General features: G+C 53.7%; 1 protein-coding gene across 21 annotated transcripts in view; it reads left to right on the top strand.

The window, feature by feature from the left end:
- Nucleotides 1–18,504, top strand: part of Ptprf (protein tyrosine phosphatase receptor type F) — an 83,165-nt gene that overhangs the window by 22,153 nt on the left and 42,508 nt on the right. For 12 of the 21 annotated variants that reach the window (XM_036179502.1, XM_036179486.1, XM_036179500.1 and 9 more), the window contains 2 exons: nt 10,422–10,610; nt 15,927–15,944. In XM_036179502.1, coding sequence (XP_036035395.1) covers nt 10,422–10,610; nt 15,927–15,944 — 207 coding nt within the window. The remainder of the gene's footprint in view (nt 1–10,421; nt 10,611–15,926; nt 15,945–18,504) is intronic. The other 9 variants (XM_036179495.1, XM_036179504.1, XM_036179503.1 and 6 more) reach the window with 1 other exon arrangement.

Below are 18,504 nucleotides of genomic sequence, written 5' to 3'. Positions count from 1 at the left end.
CTAGAATTGGAGTTCCAGGCACTCAGCAGCCATGCCTAGCTTCTTACAGGGGTGCTAGGAAAGTGAACTCAAGCTTTCATGTCTGCTCAGCAGGTGCTTTACAGAGCCATCCCCCAGCTGTTGCTTAAAAAAACATGTATTGTGAACATTTTCCTTGCCATTAAATATTCTTCTGCATCATTATTTTTAATGGCTGTGGGTAAGCTGTCCCATGGAAGCACCCTAATTTTATTTAGCTCTTCCCTTTTTGTTGGGTGCGTATGTGCTCAGCTTCTAGCCTTTATAAGATGTCATGTGTCCTTGAAGATAATGTCACTTTGCTGATCATACCCGTGTTCTAGGTTCATGGAGTAGAATTGCTAAGTCAGAGGGCACATGCATTTTTAATCTTTCAATATTTCTAGAAGATTGTATCAGTTTATATTCTTACCAGGGAGAGCTTAAGAGAGAGGTCCCCTTCCCTGCACATCTTCACCAGCAGTGGAAATTACCGTTTAAAAAAAAATCTTTGCCAAGTTAATAGGCAAAAAATGGCATCTCCATTTAATTTGCATTTCTTTGATTACAAGAGCAGTTGAACATCTTTTCACATTGGCCATTTTTACGCTTTGGCTTTATGTGTTCACACACGCATCCATTCAGTAATTCTTCCGTCTGTGTGTCTTGTGTGAGTCAATGGGTTCTAACAGAGCTGTGCTAGACCCTCCCCTGTAGAGGGGCCATAGATGACAGTGATTAAGACAGGGACCATGGACTGGGAACTGTGCCTCAACCTCATTTGTTCCATCTTGAAACCAGGATACAGTACCCACTGTCCAAGCTAGTGTGGGGCTTTAACTACAATGTAAAGTGCACCCCAGGATTTCGGTGTAAGTGGAGTTGGAAGTTGTACATTCTGAAGCTTGGACACCTGAGCGGCTGCCACATGGCATCATCTGGGTTGTGTTAGCCCCACTATCCGTCCCGTTTGGGGAGCAGGAGCCCAGACAGCCTGCACTGAGATGAAATCATTGGCTCTGAGGTTCCTTCTGGTCATTTCTGACCTCCATTTCTCCACTTTTGTGAACCAGGAAAAAGTGTTTCTGTCCCAACTTCCACCTGTTGGCATCTGCCCCTGTAGAGAACCATGTGCCCTGCCTGGCATTTGAGTGAAGTCTAAGAGACAGGAACTGCGGCCCCTGTCCTGATGGGCATCTCCTGGGGCTCTCAGGCTGGGGAGCAGTCTCCTTGTGAGAATGGAAAGCTAACTCCTGCCGGATGTCCCCACTGCCCTGGCAACTTCATGCTTTAAAGGGTCTCTCCAGGCCTGGGGAAGAGGACTCACACTTGCAGAGGGTTGCCAATAGGAACGGCCTTTCCAGTCAAGAGTTTCTTCTCATGGATTAGGGGTTATTCATTTTTATGTGGTGTTGGGGATGGAACCCAGTACTAGACACACACTTTTATCCCCAGGCCTGGGCTTGAGAGTGTATGTTTATGCTTCTGGCGACTAGACGGTGTCTGATGAAGTGTGGGACAGGTCCCTACTACAATAGAGTGGTTGGAATTGTGGGCCTCATGGGCTCCTCCTCCTGAAACACTGCACCAGCAAGACAAAATGCTGACCTATTGGTCTTTGTAACCTTGACCAGCTTGAGGCTTGGCAGGAAAGAATGTCAGTGGATGTGACCTCAGAGAAGCATCCTAGACGAACCCACCCCCATTTCCTCCCCATTCCTCCTTCCTAGGGGACCAGGAAAGCTGGGGTGCTTGTAGAAAATAGTCGAAAGATGGCTTTTTTTGGAGTGCTGGGCTGACAGCAGAGGCAAACCAGTGCCATTTCTGTGAGGTCACCACAGAGGCTTAGTAGTGAGGAGATGAACTTGGTTTGGGGGCTGGGAAATAGTGCTTGAACCCCTTACCCATGTCTCCCACAACGTGTACTCCCCCAAACACACAGGGTGTAAGGCTGCTCATCAGAAGACAGCTTCCAGAGTGGCTGGAGAATGCTGCCTGGGGAGCCTGGTCCAAGTACAGGATCACTATGTCTTAAAAGGGGAACCCCAGCATTATACTTCCTTGGGGGCCCTCTGCCCTTGCCTCATTCCAGCCTGGCCCAGCCACTCCCACTGCAGCCTCTGGGGACGCTGCCATGCCAGGTCCCTCTTGACTGCTGTTATTCCTGGTGTGGCTGTGTGAGCCCTCAGCCCACTATCCTGGGATGGCCGGCCAGTGTGCCAGTGTCCCAGGCAGGGTACGAGGTGGGGTGTCCAGCACAAGCTGGCAGGGGGTGGGCCTGTCCTGTCCTGGGCTGTGACGAGTATCAGGGCCTGCCGCCCAGCGTTCCTGTCTGAGTGGTAATTGAAGCCATTAGCGCGCCAGCCTCTCCCTCGCCGGGTAATGGCAGGAAAAGCTCTTCTGCTCCGCACTCTTGAGGCGGTGGCTGAATCATCCCCCTCCAACCCGCCCGCTGCCGCCACTGAGACAGGGAATCTGACATTTTCCCTCACGAGGGAGGGGAGGGCTGGGGGAGGGGAGCCAGGCCTTGATTCTGGGCTTTCCCTTCAGAAGTGGGGGGATAGTGAGGACGGTGAACTCAGTTTGGAGGTCATAGAGTCCCCAGGGGTTGCGGAGTCCAGGCCCGGCAGAACCATGGTTGGAGAACACGCTAGGGGAGGCTGGACAGCCCAAGGTGTGGGTGGAGCCTTAGTAACTGGAAGAAGGTTCTGAAAGGGACACAGAATGCCCAAAGGAAGATGGGAGAAGAGCCTGTGAACTGAATAGACTGTTTCTGACTTGTCCTGGGGGCCAGGCTCAGGGGCTTAAGTGTTTGTCTTTTCATGGACAAAGCAGATGAGTGTGCTTACAGTAGTGTGTGAAGTGTTATGTATACCAGGAGTGCACTTCATACAAAAGGAGCTGTGCAGCAGGATTTGTGCACGTGTGTGCCTCAGGCGGTGGGGGAGGGGCATGTGTAAGCAGGTGGTGTGTACTTTATGGGCTGTGTGTGCAGCAGGATGTGTAACACATGCACATGTGCACAGCAGGCGGTATCTGGATTGTGGGATACATATGGCAGGTGGTGGTGGCGGCGGCGGCGGTGTGTGTGTGTGTGTGTGTGTGTGTGTGGGCGCGCGTGTCACAAGGTTTACAGCAGGTGGTATCATACCTTAGCTTTGTGAACCAAAGAGAGAGTCAGCCACCTGAGCTGGATGTGCAGGGTCAGTCTGATGCCAGCGGGAAGTCAGGGGTGTTATGTTCAGATTTGTTGTCTCTGGGACTCCATAAAGTCTCTGCTTGGATCTGTTGGGCAGTCAGAACAGCTGGACAGTGGTGGATGCTGGGCAGCATGGTGATGCTAAAGTATTATTGGCATCTGCCACAGTGGACCTCAGCAGTTCTTCTCTAACCAAGCCAGGAGAAGGATGGAGGACCTCCCCCACCCCAGCCCTCTTGCCCTTCCACCTGCTTCCATCTGGCCCCTGTGTCCGCAAAGTGGGCAGGACTGTGACCCTTATGCCACTTGGCCCAGGGACAAGGATGTCTGATGGTGCCCACCTGGAGGGCAGGCTGTGAGTCAATGGCCAGGGTCAAGGGTATTTTGTGTAAGAGTGGGTCTTAGGTCATGCACCCGCCCTCACCCTGGTTGGCCCTGAGGCTACAGGGTGATGAACAGCTGCTTGAGACACACACACACATACACACACACATACACACACACACACACACACACACACACACACACACACACACGTCCCTAACACACACACAGTATGATAAGCAAATTTTGAGATAGGAAGGCACTGCTGGAATGGGGCAGTAGTGGCAGCTGGAAAGTCAGACCCTGCATTTCTTGGTCCCTGGAATCCTCTAATCTTTTCTAGTTCTTCTAGTCTTCAAGGACCCCAGTGAATTTCCTTTTGAATAGATCCTCCAATGCCATGGGTTTAGCCTCTTCTGTTAGTGGTGAGCACTAACACCACCCCCACCCTCACCCCACCCCACCCCACCCCGTGCCTAACCTAGCTCTCAATCCCCGTGGTCACAGGTGTCCTTCAGGCCTGTGGGTCTTTTTGTACTTGCTTCCTTTTTCCCCTGGCTTGTGACCACGGGCTGAACCCTCAGCTCCAGAAATAACTCTGAAAGCTGGAGGTTGTAGATGCCCCTGGATATATATTCTCCATCCTCGGTGAGGCATCCTCACCCTGGTTGCCCAGGGAAGGAAGGGCTTAAGGGGGATGGCATGACCAGATTTGGGGTTCAGAGAAGTCCCTGTTGGTGCAGAGTGGGTGGAAGTGTGTCACAGCAGTAGGAGGAAGGACATGGTCAGTCTGGGCATTGCCCTGCCCCTTGTTGTGAGTCGAGGAAGGGAGAGAGATGGAGAGGATGCTAGGTAGCATCCTGCCCAGCTGCCTCGCTCTGAGAGCCTAGGTGGCTCTGGGTTCCTGATTCCAGGTCCAGGACTGGGTAGATGGTAGTACCAATTTCTAAAATTGAAATACAGGAGGAGGCCCAGGTCTGAGAGGGTGAGTGGATAAGTCTAATTTGAAAACTGTCAAGTCAGGTGTGTGCAGGCATCCAAGGAAGGATGTCGAGAAGGCATAGTATGGGCTTGCCTGATACCCTTGAGGGGCCACTGGAGATGGGATCCGAGAGGGTTCCGAGGAGATGGAGAGGGGCCGAGAAGCCAAGGCAGAAGAATCCCGGGAACTGACTTTTGCTGTTGGGAGGAGCTTCCTGCCAGGAATAAGGAGGGCAGTGGAAGGTGGAGAAGGAGGAGAAGCCAAGCAAGGTGAGCATTGGGCACTGTCCTTTGGATTTAGCTGGAGTTGTTGCTGACCTTGGCAAGCATGCCACGGGAAGAGGGGGTGGGGTGGGGGGAGGCAGCAGGGCTGCAGGGGGCTGAAGAGCTAGTGAGAGGCTGTCAGTGGTCTGGAATGACAGGGATCGAGGCCTGAACCTAGAGAGGTAAATGGTTAAAAAGAATATTCATGGCACATAACTGGGGTAGAGGAACCCCAGGAGGGAGAGAGTCCAGCATGGCCAGAGCCAGGAACTAAAATGTGGGGACCAGGCAATGGCCACTGGGTTTACTGTGTATGCATAGTGGGGAGGCCTCACCTGCCAGGTTGAGTAGGACGGTGTGGAGTGCCAGGGAAGCCCAAGGGAGGGGGGTTACTGCGAGGGGGAGGCCCTGGCTGCCGACAGGCCCCAAACAGCTCAGACTCAAAAACAAAACAGGCTTTTAAGATGCCAAGTTTGATGAAATCTGAGTGCTAGAAGAGGTGGGAGTTTTCTCTTGGAAAAACAGCTGAAAGTCGAGACTGGAAGCTGCGAAGGGAGATGGGCCCTGAGGCCCCTCAGGCCCCCCTTACTGCCTGGGAGCCTGGGGGTGGGGTGCCACTAGGCCCTGAGAATGAGAGCTTACAGGTTTGGGAGGGCTTGCTGTCTTGACCCTGTCTTCGCTGAGGATGGAGCTGCTTTGAGGACAGGACTGAGGTGTCCTTGGACTTCCTTGGAGTGTCCAAAAGGCAGGGTGGGGCCTGGCCACCCACAGGCGTTACTGCATAGTTTTGGTCTTTGCCTGTGTCTCCAGGTGCATGTATCTTAGCATATGTGTATCTCTGACTTTGCATGTCTTCACAATCTCTGCACATACCGCCTCTGGATCTGCTTGCAGGAGTGTTTCCACAGGTGCTTGTCACTGCAGATGCCCCTCCACATGCACATGGAGGTTTCTATTTTTGCACCTGTAGTTCTCCAGGTCCCTGGCTGTGCATGTTTCTAAGGTGTCTGTGTGTTCAGGGACAGGGTGATATGCTCACGCATAGAGGAGGGGTCAGCCGCACAGACGGTACCACCCCAGGGAGCCTGGGTATGTGCATGCGCATATGTGCCTGTATTCAGAGATGCCATGAAGCTGGGTAAACATGGGTGAAGAGGTCTCACTGACAGACGGTGCTGGGGCTTGCCCCTACCGTCACCCCCCTCCCCTCTAAAGCATCTCCATCTGTTAGCTTCCCTGGTGCAGCCCCCTGCCTCTTGCCCAGACTCCGCCCCAGGCATCCTAGACTGAGCTGGACAAAGAGACCTGTGTGTGCCTCTAGGGGCCTTCGTCAGCCTCCCTCCCCCAGTCCTTGCAGCCTGTCGGTCTAAACTTGCCCACCCACCCCTACCGTGTCCTCATCTCTCAGAACTCCAATACGTACCCCCAGACTCACCGTGCTTATTTATTGTTCCTCCATTCTCCTTGTAGTCTTCACTGAGGCAGCATGCAAGGAAAGCTTTCTGCCTTACATGTACATTCTTGATCCCCCTTCCTCCAGGAAGTCACCAAGATAGCAAATGAGAGGTGGAGTCACACAGATTAGTTCTACTGCTAAACCATGCTCCCTGTGGTCGTCACCCCCCTCCATCCTTAGACACGCCCTCCCACATGCCCTCTCATCTCTGAGACAACCAGGACCTCTCCAGGGAAGGGTTAGGTCTCCCAAGTACAGTATCTAAAGCGTAGCACAGTTGGGCGCAGGAGCCATTCATGAGCACTTGAATGCTCACTCTAGGTGCACAGATTTGTGCGGGTGGGGGCAGACTTTCGATTGCTCCTGCTACTTATGTGTGGAGGCTGTCCATACAGAGGCTACCGCGTTGGTGCCTCTCCAAAGTCCCCCAAAGCCTCAGGGGGTTTCTTTCTGCTTTGGGGATCCCAGGCGCAGTAGAGTCTGGCTGACACTGCGGACTGTGTATGCAGAGGCAACTTACAGCCTCTCGACTGTGCTGGACCCTGGCAGGCGGGAGCTGAGTGCGCTGCGTCGGTGGAGCAGGAATGCTTAAGGGGAGCACACACAACCCCCAGCAGGGTCTAGGGTGGGGGCGCGGCTGCTCCGCCCAGGCGGGGGCGTGAAGGGCGGCGCCCAGTAGGACTTGGACGTGGAGGCGCGCGCCCGCTCGGACACAAGTGCGTGCGCGCGCGGCAGCCCTTCCACCGTGGCACCCGCCTCTCTGCCGTCGCCATGGTTACTGGGTGGCCTGGGTGGGGGAGGGGCCCTCCTGCGCTAGCAGCCCCTGTGCTGGCAGGACCGTTTGTTGGGGCTATAGCATGACCCGTGCACCCCGCCTGTGGAACATGGGTGCATGCCAGGGGTGTCCACATGTGAGGAACATTGGACTTGGCTTTGCAGCACCTGAAAAAGCAGGGGCATGTGTGCATGGGGGGTCTGCAGTGGAGCCCAGAGCCGGAAGCCAGTTGAGAATGTAGAAAGGGGGAAGGGCGTGGTTCCCCCAGGGATGCCCCTCCCTTCCCCTGCCCTGCCCTGCCCACCTTTTCAGCTTGCTAAAGCTCCGGGCCTTACCACCTGCTTTCCTCCAAGCCCCACCTCCAATTTAACTGAGTGACCTTGGGCGGGTTTCTAGATTTCTGCCAAGTCCCCATTTGCTCATATGCCTCATAGGGTTTTGGTAAAGATTGTCATTTTGTAAAGCTTTTAGAGAGTACCTGCAAAAGAATGAATGCTTCATGCTTGGAACCTTTTATCCCTCATGTCCAGAGGCCTCAGTTTTCTCAGTTGTTGATGGGTTGGAAGTGACAGTGTGACATCCTCTTGAGAAATTTGCCTTGGTCATTAACCTGAGTGGTGCAGACTACTCTAGACACAGCTCTGGTGGTACTGGGGGGGGGGGGGTCAAGGTGGCAAGTGTGCCAGTCAGGCTAGCCCATATGGGGCCAGTCACTCAACAGGCATCTGGGAAATATCTATTGTTCTTAAGTGGTGTGAATGTGCTTAAGGCTCCAAGTTGGGAGAGGAGGAAGAAACAGCATCAGGTCAGCCTTGAGGGGCTGGAGTGTCCTGTGGGGACCCCGGGGGGGGGGGGGGCATGGAAAAGCAGCCTTTCCATTACTGCCTGGGAGCCTAGTTGGCACCAGGGACTGGCTTTTGGGTCCTGCTGTTCAGTAGACAGCTCTTTACACTCACTGGTTTTAGGCTTTGGCGGTGGTGCCTGAGGGATGATCTGAGCCAAGGACGAGCCATTTGAGGGCGTGATAATTGAGGGAGGAAAATTAATTGTCCTTAATTTGGCATAGATCCCAAAGACCTTCCCTGTGTCAAGAATTCAGAGTAGATCCCTGGGACACAGGGCTGCACGCGTTCACACTGCTTTCATTCTGGGTCGTACCTCCTGGCAGGTAGGTGAGGAAGGCTAGACAGCTCCTGGGCTCTGACTCTGGCAGGACCTAGCGGCCCCTCACCCGATGTGTTTAGGCAGGTAGGGGTAAGAGCTAGGAAGAACAAGCTTGGTGCTCTGGTCAGTGACTAGTTCTTGCAGTCTGGAGCATTCCCAGCTGCTGGAAGAGGTGGGGAGGGTGGGGAGGGTGGGGAGGGGGCCTCGGGTCCTGCTCTTATCTTCCGAGTGGTAGCAGACCAAAGGAACCTGGGCACCTGCACAGCCTCACTTCCACCCTCTTTCTGTCCCCTTGCCCATGTCTAATATAATAATCCCTTTCAAGAATCAGAACTGAGAGTCAGGGCACTGTGGGATCGTAGTTAGAGCCAAGGAGACCCAGCGTTTACATCCAGAATTTATAGGGCTGTGAGCAGGGGAGTGTATAGCCAGTTACTGGGCAAGCCTGGGAAGTCAGGGGCCATACTGAGAGTTCTCCTGTGCCCCAGCCAGATACCCTTCTAGGATGTCCCCGGAAGTTGCAGCTTTAATGGGGTTCCTCTGCCTGCTGTGGCTCCTCCGGCTTCATCTCATGTGTGCCCCTAGTTGTCCCCCTTGGGTCTCCAGAGTCAGTGGGGAAAGCTGGTGCCCTTTACTTTTCTCCCTTCTGAGGCTGAGTCTTCCTGGCATGGGAGCCTGTCCTCAACAAATGTCCCCACACACTAACCCCATGCTGGGCACGGGAGAGGTAAGTGCAGAGTTGTGCTGCTCTTCCTCATTGCAAGGCCAGAGCAAACATTCCCTGAGCTCTCATCGGGTATGCCTAGAACCAAGCTTAGGGAGAGGAGAGGGACTGCTGAGTTCTGGAGAAGACTTGATGGTTTCGTTCCAGTAGGAAGGACTTCTTACCAGCCTGGAATGGGGAAGGGACCGTAGGCCAGTGGCGCAGGCCTGGTTGATCTTAACTTCTAATCGTCACTGGGTGTAGGTTCTGTGTTAGGCGCTCCCCAGTGCTGTGTTCTCTCTCTGATGTAGCCTTCAAGGTGTCTTTACACAGTGGACACCTAAACCCAGTAGACACATCGAAAACAGAGAGGAGAGAATACACATAGGCCCTAGAGGGGACAGGAAGTGGTGGAGAGGGAGTCCTGGAAGGATGAACGGTGCTGTTTGTTCAGCGGAGGAGTCAGGAGCCATGGCTACCAGAGTCAGAATGGGCCTTGTTAGAAAGGAGAGGGGACAGGACGGAGAAGCCAGGCCTGGCAGAGAGGAAACAGAAAGAGAGGTGCAGAGAGAGAGAATGTGGGGACGCACGTCCGGCTTTTAAGGCTGGGATGCCGTCGCTTGTTGATGACGCAATAAGGCACCAGACAAGACCCTAAGCTGCGCGTCTACAGAATCCTTACAAGTCCCCCTGGTCTGCACTGGTCCAGCGCCTGTCTTCCCAGTTCTTGGTGCGTCTGGAAGGTGGGGGTTGGGTAGCTTTGCCTCAGCCTATGAGGGCTGTTCAGGAACCTCTGTGAGGTGGGAACGGGTCAAATGGAAGCGAGTTCCTCCAGGTTGCCAACTCTAGGAAAAGTTGAAAGGAAAAACCAGGTTTTTCGTTTGCTTTTGTTTTTGTCTTCTTAGCCAACACAGACTCAGACATGGTCCCGAGGCCTTATCAGGGTTCTCAGGGTCATGTTTGAGTGAGAAAGAAGGCTAAGGGTCAAGGCTGCAGTAGAGAATGGTCAGAAGCAAGGCTAGAGTTAGCTCCTCAAGAGGGCAAGGTGCCCAGGGTCAGTGACCTGGGGTTCCGACACACAGCAGAGCTGAAGGGATGCGGGCCAAGCAGGGATATCACATGTGCTGACAAGGAAGTAGAGGCTGGACAAGCACAGAGCCGCCGGTGAGGTTGTGGCTATTGATACTTTGGGAGCCCGCTCTCCCCTGCCGCCCGTACCCGGTGTCCATATAGCACTTTCTGCTGCAGCCAGCAGAACATTGATCTCTGTTCTTCCCAGGACCTAGAGAGATAAGTGCTGACGTCTTCAGTCTGTGCTTCCCAGACTTGGAAACTCCCCAGCAGGGGTGTGGTGGTGCGGGCCCTCCTGCAGCCCCTGCCTTGCCAAAAGGGACCTAGGTCTCTTGACTCCTCGTTTGGGGTAGAGCTGGTGCTTAGAAGACCAAAGTGGGAAAGAGAAGGGTATTGTGGGTCCCAGCTAGCCTGGAAGTCAGGAGCAGTTATGCCTTCAGGAACGAGCAGAGCCAATCCTAATGCATGCGTCACCCTTTGTCTGCAGAGGACCAGCTGCCATCTGGGTTCCCCACCATCGACATGGGCCCTCAGCTGAAAGTGGTAGAGAAGGCTCGGACGGCCACCATGCTGTGCGCAGCTAGTGGGAATCCAGACCCTGAGATCACGTGGTTCAAAGACTTCCTTCCTGTGGACCCTGCTTCCAGCAACGGCCGCATCAAGCAGCTACGCTCAGGTGAGCTGAGGGCAGCGTTTAGGTGCCACGAATAACCTTGGGGAAGACACCTTCCAGGGGCTGGAGGGGGCTGAACTTTCTAAGGCAGACTGAGCATCATTTCCAATGTCATGGACCAGATCTTGCCTAGGGGAGAGGATGTGGTGGCAGGTGCTGTCCTGACCCTTCTGCATGGCATGCCAGCATGGCTGGCCTGAGGAAGGTACCCTGGGTTTTCATCTCCTACTTTTCCCACAGCCCAGCCTGCGTCTCTGTTTCTCTAGGCAGGAAGGGTTTCTGGGGAAGGAGCCAATGATGTTGATTCATCAGGCATCAAATGGACCTTAAGGTCCTGAAACTAGGGGGATCTGCCTCTGTCCTTTGGCCACCAGAGCCACCTGTCTCCCATGGATATCTCAATTGAGTCACCGTGGAGCCACTGTGACCAGGAGGGAGGCGTCGCCCCATTGATGGATCTGCCTGTGAGGCTCCCGCCAAGAAAATTGATTCTGATTTTGTGGGGATGGAGTGGGTGGGAAAGGAGGCTCAGAATCAGCTGGGCTGCACCCTATATCCATGAGCAGCTCAGGACAGATCCACAGACTTGCCTCCAAAAGTCCTGCTGGTTAGGAGAAGATGGCAGGCCACTGTTGGTGTGCCCAGCTTTGGCTTGAACTCCTGCTGCCCATCAGCTGTGATGTCACCATCATGAAGGATGTGACTGCCTCTTTTGGGGGCTTTGCTGCCTTCAGAGGTGCCCACTACTCCCAGCCCCTCCCCAGCCTCTCCCGTCAGGCCCACACCATCTTGGTGCCCCGGGAGAAGAGAGAGTGATGAGCCACCCAGCAGGGCAGGATTCCGGCCCCATCCACGGCCGCCTGAGACAGCCCACGAAGTGTTAGCTCATTTAATTTAATTAAAACTCAACAAGATGGAGGCAGCTGTAGTGCAGTTAATTAAAACAGCCATAATCAAGGCAGGAAATGGTCCGGCAGCGTTTGTGGCTGCTGCCCAGCGCAGCACAGCGGCCGGCATGGCTCCGCTCCCCTGTATTTGCTCCTGGGTGCCCCAGGCAGGTTCCCCATGCTGCCAGACGGTCCTCCCTACAGGCCTGACTCCTCCCCGGAATGGCATTGACTGTCTGTGGCAGGCAGCAAGTTCTGGGAAGGCCCGATGTCTCCAGCATTTGTTCATCAAGTATTTATGTAGTGCTTACTGTGTGCCAGACGCCGTACCGCCCCTCCCCTGCCCGTCACTCCACTGGATACTGCTCAGGACTCTTCCTCCTTGTCCTCCCAGTGGCCGGCAGCCCTTCCTCCTTCTTGAGCAAGCACTCCTGCCTTCTCTTGGGCTTTACCAACCTTGACTGGCCTCTAGCTGCTGCCCTGTTATCCTTGCATGACGTGCTGGTTCCTCCAGCTTGGAGGCCTGCCTGCCTCATCCTTGCTCTGAGTCTTTCCCCTGGAGGGTGAACCCATTGCTGCCGCTGCTTCCGGCGGCGGCACCTCCTTATCTGTACCCCTACTGGTCAGCACAGCCCACACATCCTGTGTGAGCTCCAGGGCCCACATTCAGTGCCTTCTGGATGTCCCCTGATGGTCCTGAACGAACAGTGACTTCCTTTACAAACAGTCATGCCTGCTCCCACTGACCCTTTCTCCATGAGTGGCAGCTCCCCACCCCTAAACCTGAAAGAGACCCAGTACTCTGTCCAGTAAGGAACCACACATCCTCTTCATGTATCACTGTGTGGCTCTCAAATTGGTCCCCTGTTCCCTTTCTGTTACCTCTGTCTTATCCCAGAACACCACTATTATCCCTGCCTCCAGGATCTCTCTGAAAACTATCCTCTAGCAGCTGATGGTATTGTCTATTCATCTCCTTCCTAGACTATGAAAGCCATGCTATGCTGGACCCTGGGCTTATAACCCTTAACCCTGCCTGCATGGTCAAATACGTGCTCCTGGTCAAGGCACCCTGGCCACATGGCCAGCTTTACCTCACCCTGTCCTAGCTATATACACCCTTATCAGTGCTGTGACCTCAGTTAAATTAACTTCCTTATCAGTTTTCTCATCTTACAAAAGTGGCCACACAGAGACAGTTTGCCGTCGGGTTTATGGTAAAGGCTCTGTTCCTGCCTCCCGCCACTTCCCACTTGCAGGGACCACGCTGGCCATCCTTGCCCACCTGGTCCTCTTGTCTCTCACTTCCTCCACTGGGAGCCTGTACCCAGCTTCTGGCCACTCCCTCAGGAGCTACAGCTGTTACCTACTCTGTCCAGCCCTACTTACCTAGGCTGGATGTGGGAGGACCCAGGACAGATTTGCTTGGCAAGGTGCCCCTCCCCACCATAACTAGTTCCCTCTAAGTCCTCATTGGAGAATTACTTTGTTGACCTTTGGGACTTATTACTGAGGAGGATGTCTACTCATTTGGCCTTTCCTGCTACCAGGAAACTGTGACTTACAGATCGTAGGTGTGTGTGTGCGCGTGCGTGCGTGCGTGCGTGTGTAGGGGGTGTGTGTTCTTGTGTGTCCAGTGCTTGGGATGGAGCCGTGTGGAGACATCCCTTCATAGAGTGGGGTGTCCCCTATACACTGCATCTTTACGAGGACCCTTGTGGTTTTCACATCACCAACAGTTCACAGAGTGCTTTTCTACCTTTGTTACCACTGAGTCTCTTGCAACCTTTCTGAAGTAGGACAGGCCATGATCATCATCATATCTACTTTCCACAGGTCAAAGGGTCACCCACCTGTGGAGACCAGGGTCTATCTAGGAGCTCTCCTGGGAGGTAACCTCGGTGCCTTCTAACAGTATATGCTAAACCTGGAGCCTGAGAAGTAGTAACATCCCACCAGAGCTCCAGACCTTTGCTCTGCAGACCTCAGCCCCGCTGGCAGTCCCCACAGTTCCTCCAGTATCTCTGACCTGAACCATAGTGCACCTACCTGTGGTGTGGCCCCTGACCAAGGGCTGGCAGTGTGCACAGCTGAGGTGTGAGCTCTGCGTGAGGGGCTTTTCTCCTGCTGCAGCAATGTGATATGCTGCCACAGCAGCCTCCTGGGCACGTGAGCTTGAAGCCTGAGGCAGGCCCAAGAGGGACAAGTGCTAAAAGAGTGGCCTACTGTGACTGTGACAGAACCATAGTCTCAGCAGCCGCACCTCTCCATGCCTGGGTCCTAAGGGGGGCTCTTAGCCCATAAGCTCGCCCAGCCTGAACAGGACTTTCCTGTGCTTCCTTATAGCCTGAGTATGCCACTGTAGAGAGCACGCTCATTGACCCACAGAGGCAGCCGAGCCTTCGACATGCCCACCACCCAGTGGTGTCAAGCAGAGATGACGGCTCTGGCTGCAGGCCCTTTGACCTCTCTGGTGAGATGCTTGTGATTCCTCATTCTGCTGGCTGGCCCTGCGTCTGACTAGAAGGCCCATCTATCTGTGTTTGGCCGGGCCTTCCAGAAGGGTACAGTCAGTGTGCGATTACAATTTCTGAGCTCATTGGCATGAATTTCCTGAGGAGGCTGACTCTTGGGGCCCCTCCAGTCCCGTAGGCCTGTGAAGTGAAAAGGACAGATTCTCCATTTGGCAGGCAGAGTATGGTTCTGAGAAGTCAGTAGGTTAGGTCTAGGAAAAGCAGAAGCTACAGGCTGAAGGTTCCATTGCGAGGCTACATACACTACAACCCCTGGCTTAGAGCACAGGAGATCAATGGTTGTCAACTTTCTGGTCTTAGTATTGCTAACTTTAACTCAGAGGACCTTAAGGTGGTTTTACTTATCTGGATTATACCTAGTGATGTTTACTATACTAGATATTTAAGATGGAAAAATTTTAAATATTTGCTAATTACTTTAAAATCATTTAAAAGCTATTAAGTTAACATAAGCAACATTCTAAAATAAAAGATAATTATATATTCTAAAACAAAAAAATATATTTAGTAAGAAAAGCCTCGTTGTTAATGTCGAGCTTAAGTGGGGCTGCATTTAGCCTGCTATGGTACTACAGGTTATGCACCCTCCAGGAAATACCACTGTATATTCATGAGAGAAAGAGGCTAAATAAGTCCATCAACTGTTTCTCTGCTTTTGAAGCAAGGTCCTCACTGTGTGGCCCTGGGTGGCGGGATACTTATTATATAGTCCAGCCTGTCCTGAAACTTGCCACAGACACCTGTCTCCGCCTCCCAAGGGTCCCCCCATAGACCTCTGGACTACACATGGAGAATTGCTATGATGTTCTTCTGACTTAGCTGTCGCATACACTCACTTAGGTGTCCCAGCCACCGCCTTTTCCTTTCCCTGTCTAGGTGGTCCAGTGGGAAGGCCCCGAGTTAGACTAGCCAGATCCTGCTGCCTCGCATCTAAGCCTCTTAGTGTTCTCAGGCCTATGGTTCCTCATTGTGCATAGAGATGGGTAATTTTCCAGGTGGGTGTTGCCAAGTTCAGTAAGACAGGAACTGATCTGTGGCCCTGAACACTTCCAACCCACCCCTGCCAAAGGAGCCAGAGGGTGGGTAGACTTGGACCTGGGTCTGTCAACAGGTTCCTGGCTCCAATGGTTGAAGTGGGAGTCCCAGGAGAGTCACGTGTTGGAAGGCAAACCTGCTCAGGCCTCATAATAGACCTGGCTTTGGAAGTGCCTGTCCCTCTTGGCTGCCGATCCCAGGGCTCTGGGGCAGCAAACACTCAAGGGGTGGGTGCTGGCCTTCTGCCTCTTACTGGGTAGGCTGGGGAACTCCAGTCACACTGTCCTTAATAGGGTCAGGTGGGTTTTATGGGCTGTCAGCCACTGGGCTGTGAGCTGACTGGGTCCCACCCAGCCTCTGTTGGATGCCAGAGCTGGTCTGTTGGGGACCCTGGTCCGTGGTAACCTATGTGAGGCCTCCCCTTAACTCTTTTTTTCACCCAGGGCTTAAATGCCCTACCTTTGTTTCGGTGAGTGCTGTCCTCAAACTCTTAGCCATGGGATTGGGTGATCTTCAGTGCGGATGCTGCCTCTTTTCTTCCCCTTCCCCTCTGTCAGCCCAGCCAGCGAGGGTCCCAGGAGCCCAGTCCTGCCTTCCTGACTCTTCCTGACACCTCCTCCTGCCCTCCACTTCCTCAGAGCAGTGCCATTGACCCAGGGGACATGTTTCACCCACACTCAGCTTGGCCCAGCCTGGTGCTTACTCACACGACACCTGAGTCACCTAATCTGATGCCTCGAGTTCTCCGTATAGTTAAGGCCCTTTCTGGTGTTTTGTTTGGTCTGATTTGGCTTTTGTGGCTTTCCTTCCTTCTGTACTAATGTTTCTCTCTGATCTTATTTGCATTCAAATTACCTCACCAGGTGGTTCACCAATCAGAGGTAAGAATGCTGTCCGTGCATCTCGCCATGCCACACCACACCACGCCACGCCACTACTGTCGCCGTCGGTCACCTCCACTTCATCCCGTCCAGTCCGTCACCTCCCCATTCCCATCCCGACCTCTCCAGTCTCTTCATCTTCAGCTCCAGCCCCACAACCCCACCGGGCACCACACACCTCCACTCTAAGTCATTCCTCCTGTGGACTCATCCATTACAAGTCTGCATTGTGGAGATAGCAGCCGAGGGCACCCAGCATGGCGAACCCTGCTCCACGGGCCTTCTAGGCCGGCCCCAAAGGACAGATCCATTTGGTTCCCATAGTGAAGCCTAGCCTGTCCCTAAGGCTGGCGTAGATGGAGACACTAACTGTAAGGTTGGGGAGCCTTTTTCTTAAGAACCTCCTTTTTCTTCAAGTCTAGTATCTTGGTCCTGTGGTCAAATGAGGACCCTCCCCTGTATATCTTCAGCAGCAGGGACTAGAGATTTTAGATCATTTTAGACCCCCCCATAACTAGGGCACTTGGCCTGTCAGCTTGCAGTCCTTCCAAGCTGCCTTCACGTAACAGGGCACTGCAACCTGTTGGTGAGAAAGCGTAGATTCCAGACTCCTAAAGATCAGGGTTCAAGCCTGACTCAGCCACCTCTCAAGTCCATCTCCTCCTCTTAGAGTTGGAGCCAGACCAACCACCTTCAGGGCCTCGAGACTTACAAGGACAGAGATACAGACAGTTTGTCACCTACAGAATGGTAGTTTCGGTTTTTATCCCACGTTTGTCAGTATTTGTGGGCATGTCTAGACCCTTGTGTGGTTCAAGGCTAAGAGTACTCAGGATAGAAGGTGGGGCTGGGGGCAGTTGCCTCCCATGGGATGCTCCTTGTCACCCTGACAACAGGACTCAGTTCCCTCCCCTCTCTGTATCTCCCTGCACACGGACTTAACACATGCTGACCCCGCTTTCCTTGCTGCTGGGTCTGGGTGTCGGTACCAGATTTGGAGACATCGGTGCACAAATAGACTCAGGGTCTATACTGGGTCTCACTCAGCTTTCTGCTGCTGTGATAACACCACGGCCAAAGGCAACTTTGGGGAGGAAAGGGTTTGGTCAACATGTCCCCATTACAGTCTGCCATTGAAGTAAGTCAGGGCAGGAACTCAAGCAGGGACAGTGGAGGTGCTGCTTACTGACTTGCTCTCCATGGCTTGCTCAGCTTGCTTTTTTTTGTGTGTGTGCAATCCAGGACTACCTGCCCAGCATTGGCATACCTCCTACACCAATTGTTAATCAAGAAAATATCCCACAGGCTTGTCTACGGGCCAGTTTAATGGGGGCTTTTTCTCAGTTGAGGCCCCTCTTCCCATATGACTAGTTTATGTCAGATAGCCAGCAGAGGTCTCCTGACCAGACATAGGTTCTTGTCACAGGGGTTTCTTCCTTCCGTTGTCTGTAATCCCAAACCAGGCACTATTTCCTGCCCTTAGCTTGTGGCACCTGCTACCCGTCTCCCCCAAACCTCTGTTGAGCTGACCATGGACATCCCCCACTAGCCAGGGCCCTGATGTGTGCCTGCTTGAGTGAATGAATGTTTGTTGTAGCCATGTCCATTCATCCCATGAACATGGCACGTTGGCTGCCGGTCAGCGCTGTTCTTGCAGGAACCGGGTATTTGGCTTGTGTTCTGATCCGCTCTGATGCCCGTCGGGAGGCTGAGGTCAAGGCCATGGAGAGAGACCAGCCCTTTTCCCTTTGTGTTGGTGGCGTCCCCTCCTGCTCTCCCACAGCCCTCTCCTTCTGGTGCTCACAGCCCCTCCTGCTGCCCTGGGTGGTGATAGAAAGAGCAGGCTTTGAGGGAGCTGTAGCTTAGACCCCTGGTGTCTCCCCCTAGGCCTGGGCTGTGCGAAGACAACTTGGAATTCCCTCTGAAGTTCCTGTCCAGTCCAGTTAGGTGGGGCCTGGCAGGTTCTGTCTGACTTGTGTGGGCGTGATTGTCAGTTGGGGTGGCGAAAGAACCCCTTAGAGCTGCTCCAGCTGTTCATGCAGGAGGTGGTTTTCTGTCAGACTGTCCTGTGGGGGTTATTAGCTGTCCATTGGACTGTCCTGTGTGGGTGTAATTGTCTGTCAAATGTTCCAGGGAAGGGCATGGTGCTTTTCCCTGTGAGTTTCTCTGTCATAGATAGCTTGCCCATTATGCTTTCACTAGCAGTTCTCAAGTGTTTATTGCTGGGGAGGGGGGTATGATCCTTCACCTTGGGGTTCACTCACTTGACCTGACAGGACAGATTCAAACAGAAGTTTCATACATCCGTGTAGAGGGTCTTCAGCTATCTGCACCCCCAGTCTTGGCTCCTGTCTGTCCGTCTGCGGCCAGAGCAGCCCCTTAGGGCGCGGGCCCGAGTGGGAGCTCCAGTCTCCATTAGCCTTTTGAATTATGCAGAAGCCTTGGTGGGTCGAAGCACTTTAGCAGGACCAAACTGAGGAAGGTAGCCGGAATGGGTGGGGCTAGCAGAGTGGGGGTGGGGGTGGGAGTGTGGGGCAGAGGCTGCTGGGCGGCAAGCCTC

The sequence above is a fragment of the Onychomys torridus genome, chromosome 2 (assembly GCF_903995425.1).
Source record: "Onychomys torridus chromosome 2, mOncTor1.1, whole genome shotgun sequence".
NCBI lineage: Eukaryota > Metazoa > Chordata > Mammalia > Rodentia > Cricetidae > Onychomys > Onychomys torridus.
Note: the sequence above shows the minus strand (reverse complement) of the source record. Positions and strands in the feature narration are given on the sequence as shown.